Source organism: Melospiza melodia, chromosome 5 (genome assembly GCF_035770615.1).
Source record: "Melospiza melodia melodia isolate bMelMel2 chromosome 5, bMelMel2.pri, whole genome shotgun sequence".
Classification (NCBI taxonomy): Eukaryota; Metazoa; Chordata; class Aves; order Passeriformes; family Passerellidae; genus Melospiza; species Melospiza melodia.
This window is the reverse complement of record NC_086198.1, coordinates 30750454-30772901: the sequence shown is the minus strand read 5'-3', so window position 1 is coordinate 30772901 and position 22448 is coordinate 30750454. Positions and strand designations below refer to the sequence as shown.

Genomic DNA, 22448 nt, shown 5'->3' with positions numbered 1-22448 from the left:
GCTAATGAGTAACATTTTTCTGTGTCATCATGAGAAGTAAGTTCCTATTACTGGTCACATTTTTGCTTTCTGAGTGTGAGTATGCCCATCCATGTTGGCGCAGCATGAAATCATGTGCATTAGTTTGTTCTTTTTTGCTTTAAATTGTAGAGTGTGAATTCAGCAGAATGTGGAATCCCCTGATACCATAGAGGTTTTCCCACCTAGGCTGATAGAGAAGACTTTGTGAAAGAGAAGACATGATGCTCTGCAGCACTACTGCCAGTCTACATCAGATTGCCTCCCCCGTTGGCCAGCTGACACTGCCCACCCCAGTTATTCATCCCTCATCCCCCTTACAGCTTGCTGCCCTTTGCCTGCCCTGTGCCCTCAGGTCATTGGTCACTGAGCTCACACTTAAGTGTCCACAATGTCCCACGTGGTCCCTTGCTTAGCCATGTCTTGGTTATATAAGGTGGTAATGTCCATTTTCCATATGTTCAAGTATTTCACACTTGGCCATTTCCACATTTTAAATCTTGCCACACACTGAAAAAAAACCCCAAAACCACTTTCTCTTCAACAGTTTTGGGGGAGTTACTGTGCTCAGCAGCTGCAGACACATGACAGCTGCAGCCTGAGTGTCCCTCTGCTGCCAGGGAGCAGGTCATGGGTGATGTCCCTCTGCTGCCAGGGAGCAGGCCATGGATGAATGTCACTAAAGCTCTGAGCCAGGTAACCGTACCAACTCTGGGCTGTGGGGTCTGGCATTGCCTCCCACTCTTTTTGGGGAGAGATTTCCTGCTAACAGCAGCTCCAGGCTGCTCTGTGCAGCTGGGTCAATTACTATATGCAATATTTCAAGCTCATTTTCCAGGCATGGTGGAGAGCAGCGGTGCCAGGAACAAGCATTGGGAAGTGGTGGAGCTCACAATCCTGATGGACCTTTTTACTGGGAAAGTGCAGTCCCAGCCCTGTAGATCCCAACAGGCATCAGCTGGGCCAGCAGCCAGTTTGGGAGTGAAATGAGGCACTTGTTGAGTGACAGGGCAGCTCCTTGCAAGTGCCCAGCCTTTGGCTCTGGCTCCACCACAGTTCCTGCCAGGTGGAAGCACTGCCTGGGACCAGGCTTTCCATTTAGCAGGTAAAACCAAATTTGTGGCCAATTTGCTGTGACCAAATTGCCTTTCATGACAGGTGCAGTAACTCAGTTCAGAAAGGTGAGGCTGAGCTGCTTTCCAGGCTCAGTGTTCTGTATAAAATGTATGAGTGTTTTTAAGGAATTCCTGGCAGTGGGACACATCTCTCTCCATGTCAGGATACAGATTTGATTCAGTAGTGAAGTGTAGGGAGGAGGGAGGGGTAAGCAAGCTCAGGAACAGGGCTGATGTGCTGGGAGCCAAATCCTGTCCTTTCTTCCTGGAGAAGAGTTGTGTGGCACTGAGATGAATGTGGGCCTGGCCCCACAAAAAAGGGCAATTTGTAAGGAATGGCACCAAAACTCGGTCATGGATGAACCTGAATGCAATCCCCTGGTGCCGGAGCCGGGCAGGAGCAGACAAGGTCTGGGTGGGAGCGTTTGCCCTGCCCGCGCTGAGGCGGGGGGAGCTGCAGCGAGGCTCTGCCCAGCAGCGGTGATGAAAATCCCGTGCGGGTGAGGGGCGGGACATGGTGCTCACACGAGCTCTGGGAAGAGTTCCCAGCCCTTCCCAGGCGCAGCCTCTGAGGCTTTAAGCTGTCCTAAAAGCTTGGCTGCTCTGCCCAGACCATCTTGAAGCTGGGGAGGGAAACCACCGTGGTGCTGCTGGTGCTTCGCTGCCCTCTTCTCACAAAGCAGCCGCTCGCAGGGATGCTCATTGCGGGATAAATGCTCCAGCTGCAGAGAAACCTGGGAGCCATTTCCCAAGTCCTGTGGAAGGGCAGAGTTGGCCAGCAGGTTTTCCAGCACACCACCCAAGCTCTCCAAATTTACCCATGTGAGCAGCGATTACAAGACTGCCATGGGATATGTGCATATATCCAAGAGCTGATCCAGCTCCAAACTGAGCTGAGATGTGGATTGGCAACAAAGGAGAGCAGAAAAGGACTCTGCTCCTAAAAAGAAATGCTGGAGCTTAGCTGTAGGCAGCTAAGGCCTCATTGAAGTCAAGGCTGCTGCCTTCAAGGGAGAGAGAGTTAAATAGGTTTGAGCCCAACTGTGAAAAGCTGTATTAACTAAAAATACCAGTGATCTCAGGGCTACTTTGAGTTAAAAGCCTTGGCTCTTACTTTTTCCTTATAGTTTCTTCAAGTGTAACAGAGCAGCTTTGAATTCATGCAGCAGCAAAACTGTGTTCCTGCAGAGGCCCAATTTGTTTACTTGCCCTGTGTCACAGGCTGGCAGTGCTCACCGTGACAGCCACCCAGGCAGACAGAAATAGCAAGTTGGAACATTACATCCTGGTGCAGCACAGCCCAGAGGTCCTTTGCACAGGAGGTGCTTTGCGCTGGTTATCACTGGGAGAGTGTCTTTGTAGCCAGAGCCTTGGTTATCAGAAGCTTTTTTATGGCAAGGATGAGGCCCAGGGCTGACAGGACAGCTGTGACACAGCTGGAGAAGCTGCAGCTTTTCTGGTTGTTGGCAATGCGGTGGTGGAAGAAAAATCCATTTGTAGTGACACAACTTCTAGAAGCCAATTCTTTATTGAAAGATCTGGTAAGCATTCCAGTACAGACTTAGCTGCTCTACTGTAGCTTTGAGTTTATGAAGATGAAAAAACATTTTTAAAGAAAAAAAAAAAGCAACATGGGCACCTCTATAAAATTTCATAGTAGATGAAATTCAAACACTAATTACACCAAAGATAAACATCAAACCACAGAAATTACACACAGCCCCAAGGCAAAGCATGTATAAATGTGCACAATTGCACTTAAGTCTGTAAGAAAGTTATGACAGGCACCACTGCCCAAGCACTCCATATCCCGGGTCGAGAGGGCACCTGATGGGTATCTCTGCATTCAGAACAGCAGTTTGGAACCAAGGAATGCCCAGAGTGTTCTTGTACTGCACATTTGTCTTCTTGGGTGAGTGAGCAATGACTTGGCCATGCCCAACTGAAGGTTTTTTAAAATAAATTATTATTAAACCAGTTTCACTCATAGCTGTTGTTTTGTGCTTCTCACTTAGCCAAGAATCCCAATGTCTCTGACCACTGCATATCCACCACCTGGGACAGAAAATGTGGCTCATGGAACCCTGATCCCAGGGAACGCAGCAGAAATCCTGCGGTGAGTCTAAACTCCTCTCAATTTCCAAATATGTAAAAAGCAGTGATATTGCTGATTTCTCTCCACACCCCCATTTTCAGATGCTCCAGGATTATTCTCCAGCCCTAAGCGTTTCAGCCCAAAGGGACTAACTGTCATGAAGGCCTATATTCAGTTAATTACTGTATCTCTGCCCCACTTCAGTCTCCTGTGCTACGTTCATCATCCAGAGAGACCAGCTCTCCTAAATCCAGGCTGCAAATGACTTTTTTGGGAGTTCCCTCTATAAAGCATGAAACCCCCATCCTTGCAAGTGGCGGGGAGACTGAAGTTGGAAATCCATTTGCAGCCTCAACACCTCTCCTGGTAAATCCAGCAACATGAGGCCACCCCCATGCCTTCCATATCCTCACAGTAAAAATGAATACTTAGCTGGACAGCATTTTTGCCTTTCTGCACCCACAGCCCACCCTCCTACAGTGCCTGTACAGAGAGAGATTCCACTGCTCCAGGGGCCATGTTCAGGCAGGAAAATATTCATACCAAATCCATTGGATTTCAGAATCCATCCCCTAAAAAGTAGAAAAAAGTGAACATTTTTTACAGCTTGCTCAGGAGGTCACCCCTAATGTTTGGTTCAGTCTGTCATAAACAAAAATACTCTTTTTGTTGTAACTTCAGATGCACAACAAAGACAGTGAGCTAGAGAGCAAACATTCCGTTTTGTTTCATTCAAAGTGTAACATCCTTCACGGTCCTGGAATAATAAACCTCTCTGGCAGGCAGCTGTGGTTTTAGAACAATTTGCTCTCTGTCCTCAAGCTGAAGGAGCTCTGCTGTGCAGGAGGATCCTGCCAGTCCCTGGGGGGGTACAGTGGAGCTGTTGCTTGCAGAGCTGCCTTGGGCTGCAGGAGGCCTAGTGACCAGACGGAAAACCTAAAGTGTTCATTGGGCCTGGCTGGGATGGAGCTCCTCTCCCCACAGCACCCTCACAATGCTGGGCTGTGTATTGGCACCTGAAAAGGGGCTGGTAACACTCTTTATTAATTATCTTTATCTTGACCAGGTTTTGGGGTATTTTCATTTTATTTTCTGCCTCCAGACCCCATTTTGCTGTGAGGGGGAGTGACAAGAGCAGCTTGGGCAGCTGATGTTCAGCCAAGGTTCATCTTCCATGGTCCTTTTTGGCACCTAACAAGGGGCACAGACAATGGCAGCTTTGTATGCAGTGTGTTATTGCTGCAGCAGCCACAAGCTCCTGTGGGAGTCAGGGAGTTTGCTGGCTGCACTGCTTATCCTCTATAAGGCTGAAGCTGGGAATGTGTTTGTACAAACAATGGCTCTGGGCTGTGTCCTGGCACGGATGGCCTTGCTGAGCTGCAGGAACTGTCTTGTCTCCACAAGAGGATGAGGGAATACATCTCTCTCTCCTCGCTCTGGATTGGTGTGGATGATTGTGCAGGGTCCAGGGGTCCTTGTTCATGCTTACATGAGCTGCTAATGCTCCTGACACTGTTGGCACATCACGGGGTTGGTGGAATCTGGTGTCATCATGGTACAAGAGAAGATTTCTGGGTGAGGCAACACTGAAATGCACCCTGAGGCAGCTGTTCCCTGGCTGGCAGGGTGTGTGCAAGGATTTGGGCAGGTTCCTAGCACAGGTATCACCACCCAGAGCCTGGGACTTTACACCTGAACGGGCTCCAACCCTGGCAAAGTGGTGTGTCACCTGATGGAGGGGTTCCTTGCCCACCCCAGTGAAAACCAGCAGCCTTTGCCCCACACTGGGGCCTGGCCTGTGCCTACTGAGCCTCAGTCCAGTGCTCTGAGAGGGCTGGGCTTGGGGCAGGGCTCAAACAACAGCAGGAATGACAGGAATTGCCCCAGGAGTGGAAAAGAAACTGGACAAAGCAATGGATCCAATAGAAAGGACTGGAGGTGAGATGGTGCCCAAGAGTCCTTCCCAATCCAAGTGTTTCTGTGATAGTAGAGAAGCAGCAATAGCAACCACCAATGCATCAGAATCTAATCATCCTCTGCTTCACAGAGCTTTGTCCTATCCCTTCCTTGGTAAAATTTCAAAGTTATGGATGGATCCTTCCCCCAAGAAGACAACTGTGCTGTTAGGAGAAATAAAAATCCCCAACAGCAACTATCCTGACCTCAGGTGAACACTGAACCCAGACTGGGGAAAATCTGAGGAGAGAGAGGGAATTAGGATTGTAAACCAGTGGTGTGCTCACTACACAGGCCTGGGCACCAGCACCCAGTACAGCAGAGATTTACACACACCACTGCAGTCACAACCCAAATAAGTGCACTGTGCTCACCACACCAAGTGATGGCACAGACAAACCCAGGGCACTCTGCACACCCAGTGCTTAATGCTGTCAGTACCACACAGTGCTCTGCTGGTGCTGCTGGGCCTTCCACCACAGGCAAGGAAAAACTAATGGACTGGCTGCCTAAGGGCTAACCCTGGATTAAAGGAAAGGGATAAAAGTAATAAAGATATGTACTTCACAATGGAAAACCAGAATCAGTCCAGGCACCTCAGAATTCTTTTTCTTTTTTTCACAAGGTGATTTAACATCAGGCAACTTCTCTTTCATTTTGTTTTGTTTTTACCATTGTGCTATTGGAAGCATCCATAGAAGGAAAAATACTGTGGCAAGTCTGAGAAAAGACCAATTCTTCTCTGTCCATATTTCACTGCCACAGGAGCTGACAGCTGACATGGAGTAGAGGAAGGAAGAGGTCTGAATGAGGCACACCAGGAACAGATGTGCCAACATGTCACCTGCAGTCCATGTCACAGCAGTGATATGAGCTGGATCAGAGCTCTGGTCCCCCATCATGTTCACTGGATACAGATTCCCCTCCAAGAAGCGAAGTGGAAACACTTCCTTTAAGGATAATATTCCTTTCTGGTATCTGAATATCTGATATCTACTAGAAACAACACCCAAAACTTACAAAAATTACCTTACATTGTTACAATGCTCTCTCCTTTCTTTAGCTAGTTTGGGGCAATTTATACCTCCTTGTGTACCATGAAGAGACGTGAGAGATCACAACTAAGACAACTTCAGCAGAGGGCAGGAAAATCCTCATGTATGTATGAAGAAATAAACTGTGTTAAGCACCAGATCTTGAGGAGTAAACTCTTTGAAATTAGCTTATTTTCTTTATTTAAAAAAAAAAAAAAAAAATTCAAGTTGATAAGTCTCTGGATATCAAAACTGTGCGTCTTTTTCCCTCCTGTGTGCTTCTGTCAGGCACTGACAGCAAAGAGAAGACAGTGCAAGGGGCTGCTGCATGGTCCACAGAGACTGCACAGGCTTTGGACCCAATGGAGAAAGGTTCCCATCTGTCCAACAGCACATGGCTCCAGCCTGGTCTGTCTCCTTGGAGCTAGAGGATCACAGATGCTGGCAGTGAGAGCACAAAGCAGCACTGTCTCAGGAACTTGTACAGCTACACCAAATGCCACTGGCATAGAACCTAAACATTCTAAAACTTCTCCTTTATTTTTCACCCACTTCTCCTGGAGCACAGGGGAGTTTCAGGTGGCTGCAGCAGAAGAAGAAAACAAACCCTCTTTCTGTCTACCTAAGAACATTGTGCGTTTGTTCCCCCGTGTTTTATCGGACAAGGAAGCCAGCATGTGGCTCAGGGACCCAGCTGCCAGGGAGCTGAGGGTCCTGAGGAGTACAGGTAGGCATGAAATGACTGTGCACCCCCTCCAGCCTCAGGTGAAAGCCCAGAACCTCGTCTGTGTGAACAAAGTGATGTGTGGAGCTGCTGGGGCGACAAACCCAGGACGCTGCCGGGAATGACGCAAGCAGCGAGACACGGTCAGCCGTAAGCAACAACGGGCACTACGCACCAAGGGAGCAGTGGCATCTTCTAACACTGGGAACAGAAGAGATGGACAAGACACTGAGTCAGCCTAGGAACAGATGGAGGTGTTCTCCTGTAGCACACTGTGTCCAGGTGATGGCAGGAAGGGATCGCTGTGCCCTTGTCTTCATGCCCACCTCCCGCTGGAAGCGAAGCTGCGGCTGAAGGAGAAGGTAATGTCCCCGTTCTTGTACTTGCCCCAAGCTCCAAATGGCACTATGACAACTGTGCTGTTGTCTTCAGTGCCAAACTGCACTGCCTGAGAGCAGAAACAAAGTGTCAGCATCGGGGTCTCGCTTGGAAAGGGAAACAATGTCTGGCTTCACCCGGGACAGCACACCCTGAGGCCAGAGACTCCCTTGCCCCTTCCCAGCCCTTATCCTCCATTCTGATATGCCCCAGAGCTTCCCATAGGATTTGCTACCATCCAGAACCATGGTCAGAAACTGGCCATTTCTGTCTATGACAGTGACATTTTCAGCACAGGCAGAAGCTGCAGTTACAATCCCGTGCAGTTCAGTGGGCAGTGAGCTAAACAAGCTCATTGAATGATGCCTGGCAAGGATGTGGCAAGACCCAGGGCAAGGAAAAGGCTGGCCAGCAGGAATGGTGAATGTCTCAGCCAGCACCATTCAATTTAATTTAATGTGTGGTACTGTATAAACAAAACTCTAGTTTTTTAAGCCAAACCAGCCCAAGCAGGAGCCCTTGGTGGCCAGAGCAGCGCTGGCATTACCTGCTCAGTGACCACGTGGGCAGCCTCAGCAGGGTCATGGCACTGGCTGATGAAGTTGCAGATCTCCTGGCTGTTCACTATGAAGTTGATGCCGTCGGTGGTCAGCACTAGGAAGCTGTCGTCTGCGTGCTGCAGCTGCAACAGAGGCACAAGGGGTGCATGACCTGGGTGAGTGCTGCAGGGCAAGGCAACAGCCCCCATGGTTTTACACTCTTGCAAAACACTTTTTTATTTTCTTGGGGTGCTGTGTGCTCTCCTGCAAAATGTCTCCTGAAGCTGAGGGTTTCAAGGAAGACATGATAACACTGCAGTCATCTCCCTAAACCCCTTGTGGGTGGCACTCTATTGGGACCAAACCAGTGGAAGTTCTTGGGGCCCTGGGAGGTGCATTGAGGAAAAGTAACAAACAGAATATGAATTGACAGGAGAGCTTCCTGCCAAAGTGGAGGTTGAATACCTTCTGAGTGTTTGTTTTCTAGATGACTATAGAGCCACAGTAAGATACATGCAGCTGTCGTTTCCTGCTCCCCCTCTTCCTCTCAACTGTGCAAATCTCTCTACATTCTAATTTTTTGATGACAGCCCATCCATATCCCACCCAGTTCTCAGTGATGGTTTTATACCAGCATTAGCCTCAAAATTATTCATTTGACCACAGGACCCAAACAGACTAACACCTGTAATACATATCATGTGTTATCTTTCTTCCCTCATCATATATTTTGCTGTGAGAAGTGAGATTTAGAAGTTGATCTGGTTGAATTTAGTACCAGATTCCTTTCTGCCCTGTTAGTGTTAATCTGAAACAACTTAATGAGAGTTGTTCTCTGGTTATTTCAGTAAAAAACAATGCATGGCCATCAGGCTTCACCTGGGCTTGTGTTGTGTGGGTAGCACCACTGCATCAAATACCTATGAAGCCCTTGGTCCAAGTGCTGCTGTCCCTGTAAACCAGACCTTCTTTTACCTGAACCCTTTTTGTTTCTGGCTGGGCTATCACACCACTGTTTTTAAGATCCAAATCTCCTATGCTCCGCGTCATTGCAAGTCTACCATTCACATGAGGCTGTCCCAAGCTGTTCCAGGAAATGAAGCCACCACACTTCTTAATCCTGTCCAGAAGCACAAAAGAAAAAGCAAATGAGTTACTGCTTCACACCATTACCCCTATCTCTATCCTCTATTTCTGTCAGTAGCTAGAATGAGGAATGATGTATGGAGAGCCTATGCTGGGGGCTGAGGGTTGGCTTTATCTGTTTGAAGGGCTCTATGGAAGTGATGTGTCTTGGTGGGCTGAGTCCTGACCTGGGAACCACAGTGCATTTTCTCAGGTTCTGAGTTGGTTCTAACTTGGCACTTTTGCACAAGTCTAAACCTTGTGGTCAGAGCTCTGTTCTGAATTTCAGTGATGCTGATCTTACTGCTGAGATCTTATGCTCATGGAGGTCTTTCCACATCCCTGGTCCTCTAAACGGGACCCAGTGGCTGGAGCTTACTGCCAGCTCAGAGCGGTCTAAGGGCTCTGTGTCCAACTCTGCTTTCTTTATGGCCCAACCCAGCAGCAGTTGGACTTCTGCTGTCCATTGTGCTCAGGAAGCCACATCATCAGCCTGCAGGTACCTCTCCTTCTCCTCCTTTCTCTCTGGAGTGTGGTCAATGGTGAGTTTCACGGGCTTTCCTTTCCGGCACAGCAGAGCACGGCTGTCTCCCACGCTTGCCACAACCAGCTCAATTCCATCTCGGAGCAGAGCCACTGTTGCAGTGGTCCCAGAGCTCAGCAGAGTTGCTACAAATGTCATCAAAGAGAGAAGTTTTAGCACTGCCTCAAAGAGTGGAGTCCTTTAAAACAGCAACAGTTTCAATTGGTAAAATAAAGACAACTTGTGCTCTACCTAATCAGCAAGTAACTGCTTTGAAGTTAAAACTAAATTTACACATACACAAAAAAAAAGCAAACATGCATGCATGTAGGAGTGGAGAGGAAGAGAGGGGAGGTGGGAAGGATGAAGTGTTTCGGTGTTTCTGTGCAACAACATGGCTCCATGCAACCAGGGCAAGTGGAATAAAACCAGTACAAGGTACAGTAGCTTCCTTTCAGTTTGTAGCCGTTTTCCAGCCCCATGAGCTCACCTCAAGTTACAGGGTTATTGTCCTTATCCCTGGGCACAGTGACTGCACAAGTAGGTCACCATAAAGCTGATGGCTCTTTCTTTCTTTTAGGTGGTGAAACAGGCAATTATATAGTAATTGATAAATTATAGTTACAGTAATTGATAAATTATAGTTACAGTAATTGTAATTCCACCAGAGGGAAGCAGTAGATCAGTCTGTGGCATCCTTCTGTCACTGTCAGAGCTGTTACTCCCCCTCTGCTTGCCCCAGAGGGGGATTCAGCCTACAGGCTTCCTGGCTTTTTCTGGGAAAGGTGCTCCCTGTGAACTTGTTGGAGGTCCCAGCGCAAAGGTGAAGCTGGATTCTGGGATTCAGCCTTGCCTTGTGCCTGCAGACTGGTGCAGGTGGCAGTGGCTGTCTGGGAACCTCTGGGGCACTGCTGGGATCACTTGACAGGGTTCACTGTGAGTGCCCAGAGGGCAAAACAGAGCCCTGGTGCTGCCCTCCTCTACAGGGCAAGGGAGGGAGCTGGGCTGGCTGACTGCACCCAGGGACCTGCCTGGATTCACTCATGCAAGCAGATTTGAGGGCTTCTCATTTCAATTGCTACAGTGGTCTGGAGATAAAAAAGAAAAAAAAAAAAAAAAAAAAGAAAAAAAAGAAACTCTTGAAAAAGAGAAATGCAAGTGCCTATTTTAGGAAAAAGATCTGTTGTATCATCTGCAGTGAAAAAATGCCAGAAAAAATGCCCAGCTTGCCTCATTTTCTTTGCTTTTTGAAAGGGCAAGTCCCACTTTACAGTTGTTATCCTCTCTTCCTGCAGGTTCTGCAGAGGTAACCCAGCAAGAGAGGCCTAGAAAGCTCCTGCTAACCTGAGCTATTATACCAAAATATCTGGACAGGACCAGCTACTGCCTGGAATACATTTGCATCTACAGCCAATGCAACTTCCTTTGAAAGGGCCTCTGTAGGTCACCTGCTTTCTGGGCTTTTCCAGTTGTTCTGGTTTTTCAAAGCAAGCCAATTTGAGATGAGATTTGGGCTTGCTTAGGAATGTGACTCCCCAGTTATATTCTTGCTTTCATGTGCTAACAGTTAACATTTCATTGTCTTTCCACCACTGCTTCTGCAGAGATCAGTTACAACTGAGATCAGTTACAACGACATGTGCTCCTACCTCTGGTCCTGCAGCCCTGGGGACATGGGACAGATTTGAGACAGGACTTTGTGTTTGACCCCAAGGAATGCCAGGCAGCCCCAAATCTGACCACATGCCAACAGGTAGCAACAGAAATGCAAGAACTGTGAGATCTTTACAGCCTCCTTCCCCAGTCCTGTGAGGTCTCAGCACCCTGTAAGTCAAACGGGGCTGGGAGCAAACTGAAGTCACCAAGCCCTGGAAGATGCATTGAGCCTTGTTGTGCAGTGAAAGCAGCGAGTCCATGAATCAAAAAAACCCAAACACAAACCCTCACAAACAGGTGGGTTAAGCTGGTGTTAGTATTTAAAACAGGTATTATTACTGCAGCCAGGACTGGGTTTAGCTGAACGCTGAACCAGCAGGTCAGGGGTGACCGTCAGTGGCCATGGTCACACCCTGGGCTGTGCCAGGGCCATGCAGGCTGGGACACTGGAAACTGGATGTGGCAGCTTCTGACTGGTGGCACTGGTGGGCACTGACATCCTGTTTCTCATCTTGTCCTGGGGTGACGTTATGATGCTTGTATCCCCATTCATCTGTTCTGTGCCTTTAAGACTGTCTCTGAGGAGTGAAAGTTTTGTTTGGGTTTCTCTTATCAGGGACACAGAGACGGGCAGTACATAGGGCTGTTTTGGCTTCTTGCTTTTGGCTTGCTGCTTTGCTTGCTCTCTTTCTGCTCTTGCTTCTGCTCTGCTTTGGCTTCTGCTTATTAGCTAGTTTAGCTAAACAGTCCAAACTCCTTCCTGGACTGTTTCTCCTCTCCTGTTTCTGTGACCATCTCGAACCTGCTCTGGACTGGGACCCGGGAAACACCGAGGGTTTGCCCTGTTCGGCTGCAGCAGCTGCCCCAGCGCCGGAGGGACTGGGAGCAGAGCAACCACCCCCAAAAGAGACTTTCTGATTTTGTCAACTTTCTCAGAGCGGTGTCATCTGGTATTGTTCATTTTGTGTGCTGGGGGATGCTGTGCCTGTTAAATAAACAGGTTCTTTCCACTTCTCTCCGAGGAATCCTTCCCAAACCGGTTGGGGGGAGGGGACGTGTGGGTTTGCTTTCTGGAGGGGCCCTCCTTTGGAGGTTCTCTACCAAATTTGCCCTAAACCAGGACACATCTGAAGCAAGAACTAGCCCAGTGCAGGGTCACTTCGAGGCACATTATGAAAATAAGATATTAAAAAGTAGCAGTGCAATTAGAAATTTTAGTAGAACCAGTAAAATACCTGTTTTAGCCAACAGTTAGAACAAGTGAAATAGAGCAACCTATGTTAAACTACCTGTTTATTTTACAGAAAATACCTTTTATATAGACATTAAAATTAATGCAGAACTGCTGCTACTTTCCCATTTCATTCTGTGGTTTTAGAACTATGCTGAGAAACATATGAAAAGTTAAATCACATTCTTCAATTCACAGAAGACTGGAAATATTTGGAATTTGGGTGGATCTGCATCTTTTCAGTGCAAACTCCCAATGACAAGAGCTGCTATCACAAAATCAAGGGCTGGTACTAAAGAAAAATATATTGTCCAGAATTGTGGTAATGAACATAGTGACTTGAACTTTATTAGTTAAATAGCACTCCTAGGAAAAAATACATGCTGCTCGCAATCTCTTCCTTGGATCCAGTTCATGCTCTGAGGAGGGATGCAAGAACATGCATGAAGCCAGATGGAGCATTATGTGATTTCTAGCACAGCTCAAAACCACAGGAATGATGATGGGATTGCATTTCTAATGCTTTTCTACAACTGCTACTAGTTTAACACAAAATATGTTGCATCAGCACATGTATTGGTTTTAACAATTAAAGAGTTTGTTTTCCTAACAATATCACTATAAAACTAAGATCTTTCAATAGGTTCTTAACACTCACTGGACAACTTCTACTGCAAGTCATCTCAACTAATGTGACAAAGAGGATGTGGAAACCTTCCAGTAGTCCAGGCTAGGAACCGCTGGACTCCTTCACCTGGGACAAAATTAAGCAGATCTCTTTTTCCACTGAAGCCCAGCTTAAAGTGTCCAGGGCCTCCAGTTCTAGAGCTGCTGACCAGGTACAGTGTCTGCCACAAATAACACGCACACAGAGGCAAATAGGAAATTCACCCAGGGACTTTGTTCAGACAAAATAAACCTGCAACACTGGAGATGTGAGAATAAGGGCTGCAGAACAGGAGGTGGAGTCAGTCACTCTCAGGTCTGCCTGCACTGCCCTGTGCAGGTCACGTAGGAAGCACCTGCATCCTTGGCCTTGGTAAATCAGCCTTGGTATTTCTGGGGAAATACTGGCCAGTGTTCTCACCTTCTCACTAAAACTGTGTGACAAAACCAGTTTAAATTCAACCCAAATAAAATCTAAATTTAGTTTCCCCTATGGAGATAAGTAACCAACCAACCTATCAAATGAAGAATTTTATCAATGCTAGAGGACCAGCTGTCTCATAAATGGCAAGAGTGGCCACTGAAGAACATCTGCTCCCTCAAGGTAATTACACCAATATGGGGAGTTCAAACTAGTGCCAAATGAAATGGGGCCACCTTAAAGGCACTGGATAGAAGTTTATGAATTGTTCTGACTAATGGGAAATAGCCAAAACAAACATACCTTTAATATTGTAATTAGTATCTTCTAAATTGATGAGGTTATAATCAGACCCCTTGGATAAAAAGGCTGCCTTTACAATGCTGATAAATTTATTAAATACTCAAGTACAATTTCTGCAGCTCTCCCTTTCCCTCAGTGTTGCAGGTTAACATATTTAAAGAAATGAAAATCATTTTTGAACAGTAACTTTAAAAAAAGCCCAACAAAACAAACATTACTTTAAAAATAGAATTACTTTAAAATAATTTTAGCTGTTTGTCAGCATAATAAGATTCAACAGTAAGAATGCTTTCAAACATGGGTAGACAAGTTAATACCTGGTTATGTTTTAACAAGATGGCTATTCCAGATGTGAGTGGCCAATGTGATTAGAGTTGGATGCACTGAATGTGGAGGTTGATGGACAAACTCCCTCTTGTTTTCTCTGGCTCACAGTGAACAGAAGCAGTAACAATACCTGGTAGGTTTCCAGTAGGCCAAGAAAGGCTTTGTCTCACATTTCTTCAGGGAAATGCTCAAATTTCCTCAAGCAAAGAATTTAATTTCTTATTTCTATCCTTGCTGAGCAAAGCTTTTCAGCCTTTACGTTTTAGTTTTTATGGCTGGTAAAAAATAGCAGAAATCTCTGCTCATCTCTGGGGCCATGGATAATGTCATTTGTTGGATGTGAGCTTCCTTTATGTTCTATACCTAACTTCAGCAGTGATTTGAAAGTGACTGGCCTGTATTTAAATGCATGGATGTGAATGAAAACACATTTTTGAAGAGGTATCAAACACCAAGCTTCAGGGTTCTAAGCTGTTAATGATTACACAGGATTCAGGCAGAGCAGAGATTATCCCAGACCTGCCTACAGCAAGTTTGTTATGCTTTGGTGTGAAACAGCAGGTATAGGTCACTGTCAGAGGGGTTACTGGAGCAGGCCCCAGCAGGCCAATACAGCTGGCAATAGCACTGGTGAACTGCATGCCAGACACAGCAGCAGTGCCTGGAACACACACATAAACCATTTCTATTATTGAAAGCTCACAGGAGCTACCATGCTATGTATTTTCTATCAATCATTTCAAATACTGTATCATTGTTAAGTGACCTACAGAGGGCCATGCCCTTGAAGACATAGCTGGGGTCCCCCAACAAGGAACCTCTCTAGTCCTGTTAAATTTATGCCTTATGTAAGGTCTTACTCCTTAAATAGTACTATAAGCAATGCCTCAAACCTGCCATTCTGGCTACAGGGATTTGTCCCAGGGTTTAGTTTCCTTCAAACACCCAGGTACAAGTTTTAGAGCTGGCTGTGTGTTAGTAAAGAGCTGGACATCCTTAATGTGCACTGGTTTTTTTTTTTTGCAGACACAGTGAAAGGAGTGAGTCCTGGAAGAGTCATCTGCTGGAACAAGTCAAAGCTATTATTTTGCATTTCCTCAGCTATGGCCAGGTTTCAAAAGGAGTCAGTCTTGGGGAGCTTCCAGTGTAACCCAGATACACCAAGTTACACAATCAACCACCAACTTCAAGACACTCTAGCAAATGTATTGACTGTCACATCCAGAATAGCCACACTTAATCAGAAATTTTGCAGGCAAACTGAATTAGTTTGGAAGCAGGATTCTAACAGACACATGCCAAGCACTGAAATTTTATGAAACTTTCAAAACATAAGCAACAACAGAAATATCCACACGAAGCAGTCAACAAAGTATTGAGTTACTTTAACAACAGATATGTGACAAGTTTAATCTGTTCAGAAATCCAAACTTGACTTTGCACCCTGTTACTCCATTCTTTGCCTTAGAGCTTGATTTTCAGCCAAGAACAATGGGCTCTCTTAGATCCCTGATGTTCCTGCAAGAGCTTGCAGGTGCTCAGCCTGAGAAACACTGAGTGCCTGCCAGAGCATGGCCCCTGTGGATGTTTGGCAACTCTTTTACCCTCTATTTTGCTTTTTTAATGAAGGGGGCTTGTGCAGTATCCTGGTAACCATCGCATACGTTTTCTGGCATTAAGCAGCACCAGTTAATTGGTTATGAAAAAAATCCTACAAGCAGTTCTAAAATGCTCTGCTTGCTGCACACTTTGTCAAATATTGTTCTTATGCAATTCTGTAAGTCTCACCTACCAAGTGTTATGATTTGAAATAGTTTTCAGAAAAAACAGAATAATACATCCGGTACAGTTCTCAATCCTTCTCCTCAAGGAGCTGCTCTGACACAGAGGTCACTGCAATGAGCCAAACCAAGAGCTGTCTTACATACAAAGGGGCAGGGAAGGGGACAATTAGATCTGAAAATGAAATGGCCTGATCAAGGGAAGCACACAAACTTGTACTCAAATATGCCTTGGATTTGGATTGGTAAGAAAATACATTTGCAAAGAGGCTGTGGGATAAAAAGCACATCTGCTCTGCTGATGTCTCTCAAGAGCTCAGCTAAAACTCAGCGCATAGGTCAAAATTAACTCTGGTCTTTTTTACAACATGAAATGCAATGGGAAAATTACCTTTATAGATCTGATCCTCCTTTTTTAAGGGCTGCATCTCAGGGCTTAAGACTTTTTCCCAATCCTTGATGCAGGCTAAGGTAAGAGGCAGTGCTGCAGTAGTCAGGCTACCCGATCTGCATTTGAGCCTACCTAGATTCATCTAGCAATTGAAGTGCAGAAAGCCACTCCATTACTTGATTGTACTCAACAATGCTTCAGAAAAGCAGCTTGAGAATCCAGTATCCCTTCAGTCCATACAGGGTTTCTTGGTTTCCAGTCTTTCTTGGAGAGAAGACTTTTACAGTTTCTGTTCTTGTGGTAAAACCTCAGCTGTTTTACCAGTGCGTGCACCACCATGGGGACAAGTTTTTTGTTTGGTTGTTTGTAGGGGATTTTGTTTGGGTTTTTTTCTGTTGTGGGTAGGTGTTTGTTTTTTGGGTTTTTTTTAGTTGGGTTTGTTTGGGGTTTTCTTTTTAAAACTGGCTAAACTGACTCTCAAAATTGTATCTCATACCTGAGAAAGCTCCTGTGACAGAACTGGAACAGGGATTTCTATCTCCCTTCCTATGTTACTTGCTATAAGCTCTGCTTGCTGCAACTGCAACTTCAGAGGTATTTAGTCTCTAGACACATATACAAGAACTTCATTAACAGCCAGGATTAAATGGGAGTCTAAAAGAGCTGGTACCAGCTTTACCACAGCCTTACCACGGCCAAACTTGTTTTCCTCTTCACTGCTTTTTTCCCTTTCCCACTCAGCTACTCCTGTGATTCTGTTTGTACAGAAGCAATATGGATTGCATTAATTTTGGCTTATGTTCCTCCTCAGGTGCAGCAGCCAAGTTAGGAAGGGGAACTTTGACACTGTTGCTTTTAATCCACGGGACTCACAGCTTTAAAGCAAACATATAAAAGCACCCACCTCCACACTCCTAAAATAATTTTTAAAAAAAGAGAATCAAAAACACCCCTCTCCACATTTCTTACCAGTAAAATTATGGTCCTTGCAAATCTAAATCACTCTTTGCTACCTTGAAAAACATAATCCTTTTTAGAATCACATTAAGAGAAATTCATTGATGATTATGCTAACATTCAGATTCATAACTCCTCCAGTAAATTTGACTGAGACTTACAGTAGTTATTTCATTTGTAGGAGGTAAAGCATAATTGTTTTATTTGCAGTAAGTGACCAGAGCAAAATCCTGTGTTAAGTAAAATTGTTTTCAAGCCAGTCTTCTGGACATTTTACTGCAAAACTACTGAGCAAATAAAACAAACTTTAGTAAAATTGTTTTCAAGCCAGTCTTCTGGACATTTTACTGCAAAACTACTGAGCAAATAAAACAAACTTTATTCTCCACATTTATATGAGTAGAATTTTTTTTTACCTACCATCAGCAGAGACATTAGCATGCCTTTCATATGCTTTGTTTATTTCTACAAAAGCCTTGCTCAAAACATTTTCCAAGTTCTCCTCCTCAGCAAGAAATTCCCTGGAAGCAAGCAAGTAAACAAAGAAATTAAACTTCTTTCCAAGAAATAGACATCCTGATCAATCTGTTTCGCAGTCTTATCTCCTCCCTGCACCCAGTGAATCATGCTGGACCTGAGTGGAAAGGTAATGTGATTTTACTAACTGTGTGCACTGAAAGCATAATCCTCCAATTTTGGAAATATCTAAGTTCCTTATCCAGCATTCAGGGATATGATAGCTACAAAAGAGTGTAAGCAAACCACAGGTCAACAATTACAGAGAGCCTGTGTGAAAACAGTCCACACTCTCCCTGTGTTCCAAGACCTTTCCTGGACAGGGACACAATTGTGCTTTTGTCTCCTGCAGTTTTGGGCTTGCCTAATGGGGCAGGCACTAATGCATTAAGTCATTCATAGCATGTCTGTTCCACCCAGCGCTCCTGCCGTCCCATAAGGACAGGCGGCTACATAACCTGGGAGTTTTAGCTACAATGTACAGCCCATGAAAGAAGGAATCTCGGTTGTAATTTATTTGACACACATTGCCTTGATGAGCACTTACTTAATATATTTTTCCATGTACTTATGACAGAAGTCTGCAGCCGCCGCTCCGCCGTGCCCATCGTACACCGCGAAGTACAGGATATCCTCTGTCAGCTGAGCGTAATCGAACCGGTCCTCATTTTCCTTTCGCTTCCCGATGTGGCTGGCGCAGCCCACGTTGCTCAGGCTCACCTTTGGGATGGGCTTGCCGTACTTAATGCTGGGTGGGAGGAGAATGGGTTCATCGATGCGGTTGTCCCAGATGCCGAAGGTGTCCCATGTGGTGGGCCGCCCGCTGCCGTCGGGGTCGAAGCGGGAGGCGCGGCGCTCGCAGGTGGAGATGGAGCAGGCGGCTGCGGGGCGCTTCTCGTCCTGCAGCAGCCGGGACGTGAGCGCGGCTCTCCTTCTCACCTGGAACCCTCCATTCCGTACCAAGCTAATTAGGGTAGCTGTGGACATCACTTGTCTTCGCAGAGATTCGCCGGGGAAAAGGGACCAGGAGCAAAAGGTGCGCAGCTGCTTAAATGCCTTAGAGAATGAGGGAGAATCGATCAGGAAACAAGCAGCACGGGAAAGGGAATTTTCAGTTGCATCATTCAGGAAACAATGTCACCCTGAGAGCCCGCTAAGCGTGCGGAGCGCAGCACGCCCTGGGAGCCACTGCAGCGGGATGTGCGTGACTCACCGGGAAACTATCCCACATCCAGCCCAGCTCTGCGCACACAGCCAGGGAGGCGCTTCTGCTGCCCCTGCAGAACGACAGCCCGAGCTTCCAAAGGGGTGGAGATGGAGCAAATGGGAGTGACGACAGTACTAAAATATGAATATGTGAAAATATGAGATAAGGTTGAGAAAATGAGCTTATCACGCATGGTCTGCAAACCCCAGCTGAGATATCTGCACTGTGACTCCTAGGGGAAAGGGAGGAAAAATATATATGCTTAGATTTTAAATTTTTAATCTGTATGTGATATTTGTTTCTGTCACATTTATGGAGATCCTGAATAATACTTTTTAACAGAGCTGTTAAGTTAATTGTGATTTTTTAAAAAAATTCTGATAATGATTACTAAGAGTGTATCCATGGACATCCACAACTGTACATACAAACTTTCCCCTCAAAAAACCCCCTGCAGCTATTTGCTGTTTTGTCTGGCTTGAGGCTCTCTCCCTCCTAACCCTGAAATGGGCTGACACAGGCAGACAAGACCTTCTACTGGCTTCTCAGATCTCTTTTCCAGCCCAGATAAATTCAAACACACCACTTGGCTCAGCACAGACAAAAATTCACTAAGGATGACTCACCTAGCATGCTGAAAAGTGCAGAAAGATTGGATTATCTGATCTTTTGTAGAGTAACACCCAACTTCACCCAAGTCCAAGGATGCAGTTTGTAATAATTACATGTGCTTGCAATGGAGTAATTCAAACTGGACCACACAGATCACTGTAACTAACCACACTAAAGATATAAGCCCAGTGAGGAATTTCTAATTTAATTACATAAAAGTTTGCTAAGGGCAAAATTATGAGTGAGAAGTATTATATGACAACAAAAGATCTAAATATACCCAGGCTTATGGTGAATGAAAAAAAAAATTATTATTATTATTAGAGTGTAATAATAATTTGGGTGATCTGATGTAATTGAGCAGCAAAGAGCAGCACTGGTACCCCAGAGACACTTTAATTCTGGGCTGGAGTGCCTTGCTGTTGTCCTCTGCCCAAGCCAATCACAACTGCATCTCTACATCTGAAATATTTGTTAAAACTATGTTTTTAGGTTGCTAGATAAAAATCTCTGTCCTCACAAAAAACATGCAATCAAAGGTAAATTAGTAATGGGTTGCTTTAGTAGAAAATGGCAGTGACAGACCTTTCAGAAGGCCTTCAATATACGTGTTGTTCCTAGCTCAAGGCATGTTGCTTCAGATGCTGTGGGCTTATCTTTCATGCAATTCTTAGGTTGCATGAAAAGAGGAAAGGTTTCTTTACTTAGCACTTAGAGGTTAATTGTTGGCTTGATAAAAGGCTGAATGTTCTGGAAATCACTGCTGTTGCATCAGTTGAATATGGAACTTCTTGAAATCTTTGGATTTTCCATTCTACTGCAGGGTGATTGCAATATCACACCCTTATTTTAGCATACTTACAGGTATTTAAAACCTGGTTTACTTTCTGGAGCTGCTTTTTCTTTCATGCTATCCTTGACTTGCACAGCAGCAGGTTAACTTCCTTCTGTGAAGCACAGCAGGCCCAAACTAAAAGCCTGTCAATTAGCAAAACCCACGCTCGCTTTCACTTCTGTCGGCTTGAGAAGAGAACATGAAATGCTTGCTATATTTAGACTACCCTGTATCCACAGCATGAATCAGAGGATCAATCCAAACTCACAAGCTAATTAATGCATTTGTTCCCTATCAAATTCAACTCTCACCAGGCAAGTAAAAATAGTGACGATAGTTTTGCCTTCCAAATGTCTCTGCAAGACAGAAGTAGGAACCTGCTCTTTTAGTTTGTTATGTAAACAGCTCTGGACACACAACAGTCTGTGCTTTCCCAGCTGGTATGCCTGCAAACACCGGGCAGACAAATCTGGGCAAAACAAGACCGAGGAAATGAAAAGGGGGGCACAGGTGTGAGAGACAAAGTGCAAGATGGACAGTTCTAGATAGAAATGTGCTTTGAGGTGCTCCGTCTGATCCTGTTCATCTGTCCACGTTTTCCTGGAGGGAAGCAGTTCCTACAGACAGGCAGGGAAGCACAGCACTTAAAGCGGGATGAGGTGATTAAAACTGTGGTTTTACAGGCTGCCTGCTCCTCGGAAGATGGAAATTTTCCAGGCTGCCAGAAGCAAAGGGGAAGAAAAGGAAACCCGGAAGAAAGTGAAGGCATGCCTGCAGCCCCAGGGGATCCGACGTATGTGAAAAGGAATGTACAACTCCAAGTGCACTTGCCTCCCGTGCATTCCCAGCCCCACGGATGTGGGCAGGACCGTACGGTTCTGGCTGTTAAGCTCGCCATAAAGCAGGTGCGTTGTTGTTTTGTTGTTTGGTTTTATTTTTTTTAATCCGTGACACGCCTCCCTGCCCGGACAGCAAACTGGACCCGGACAGCAGCAATTTAAAGGTGTCTCTGCTGCAGTTTGCGTATCACGAATTGCCACAGACCGCGTTTATTCCGTGCATATCAAAGCTGCGGCGTTCGGCGGCAGCCCCTGCGGAGCGCCAGCCGTGCCCAGCCCCGCTCCGTGATGTGCCTGCCCGGCTCCCTGACATTCCCAACCCCGCCGCGGCCTTTCCCGCCCAGCAGCCACGGCTGAAGGAGAAGGGAGAGCGGAGCGAGCAGAAGGGGCAAAAGAAGGAAACGCTTGCAAGCGCGGCCCCTCACCCTCCCTCGCCCCCGGCCCATGCCCCGGGCGGGCGGCCCTTACCTCCTCCCGCGCCTGGGCCCGGCGGCGGCAGCGCCTCAGCGGAGCGAGAGCGGCGCCTCCCCGGCCAAGGCTGCAGCGCGGCCCCGCCGCCGTCGCCCGGCCCCGCCCGCCGAGCCCGCCCGGCCAATCGGCCCCGGCGGCGGCGGCCGCGCCGGCCGAGCCTCCCCCGCCGCCCCCGGCCCGCCCGCCGGCCGCGCCCGGCCCCTCACACAGGCCTGGGGCCGCGCCAGCAGCGGGAGCACGGCAGTGGCTGTGGCCGGGGTGACCCTGCCCGGCCCCTCACACGGGCCTGGGGCCGCGCCAGGCGCAGGGACACGGCAGTGGCCGTGGCCGTGGCGACCCTGCACAGCCCCCGGCTTCACAGAATCACAGAATCGCTTAGGCTGGAAAAGACCGCAGAGATCATTGAGTCCAACCGCACCCAGTCTTTCCTTGGATACGTCCAGAGAGGGTGGCTCCATCACCTCCCTGGGCAGCCCATTCCAATGTCTAATCACCCTTTCTGCGATCGAATTCCCCCTAATTTCACAGAATCACGGAACTTACTGAGTTAGAGAGACACACTTCTGGCCCTGCACAGATCCAGCCCAACCCTCTCCTGGCGCAGCTTTAGGCCGTGTCCTCTCGTCCCGGGAGAGGAGCCCGGCCCCCACCTGGCTCCAGCCTCCTTCCAGGCCTGGGTTCGGCAGGTGGAAGCCCGAGGGCCGGGACAGCCAGGCTGTGCCTGCAGC

General features: G+C 46.8%; 1 protein-coding gene across 3 annotated transcripts; it reads right to left on the bottom strand.

Moving 5' to 3' along the window:
- Positions 1-2642: 2642 nt before the first annotated feature.
- On the bottom strand, positions 2643-22378 carry PPM1K (protein phosphatase, Mg2+/Mn2+ dependent 1K). Of its 3 annotated transcripts, none has more exons than XM_063156763.1 (8): positions 22264-22378; positions 18970-19097; positions 18304-18812; positions 17661-17761; positions 9488-9653; positions 8835-8979; positions 7868-8002; positions 2643-7390 (listed from the first exon to the last, which is right to left on the bottom strand). In XM_063156763.1, exons 2-8 carry the CDS (start codon positions 18985-18987, stop codon positions 7259-7261), a joined length of 1206 nt encoding a protein of 401 aa, XP_063012833.1. In that variant the 5' UTR covers positions 18988-19097; positions 22264-22378; the 3' UTR covers positions 2643-7258. The 3 variants fall into 3 exon arrangements, with proteins under 3 accessions (XP_063012833.1, XP_063012832.1, XP_063012834.1); XM_063156762.1 differs by lacking the exon at positions 22264-22378 and adding an exon at positions 21718-21797; XM_063156764.1 differs by lacking the exons at positions 18970-19097; positions 22264-22378 and adding an exon at positions 21718-21800.
- Positions 22379-22448: the final 70 nt, after the last annotated feature.

Coding starts and splice junctions, on each gene's coding strand:
- PPM1K (XM_063156763.1), bottom strand. Junction 17,762..18,303: donor TACATGGAAAAATATATTAA/GTAAGTGCTCAT, acceptor GCTTGCTTCCAG/GGAATTTCTTGCTGAGGAGG. Junction 7,391..7,867: donor CCCACGTGGTCACTGAGCAG/GTAATGCCAGCG, acceptor TTCTGCTCTCAG/GCAGTGCAGTTTGGCACTGA.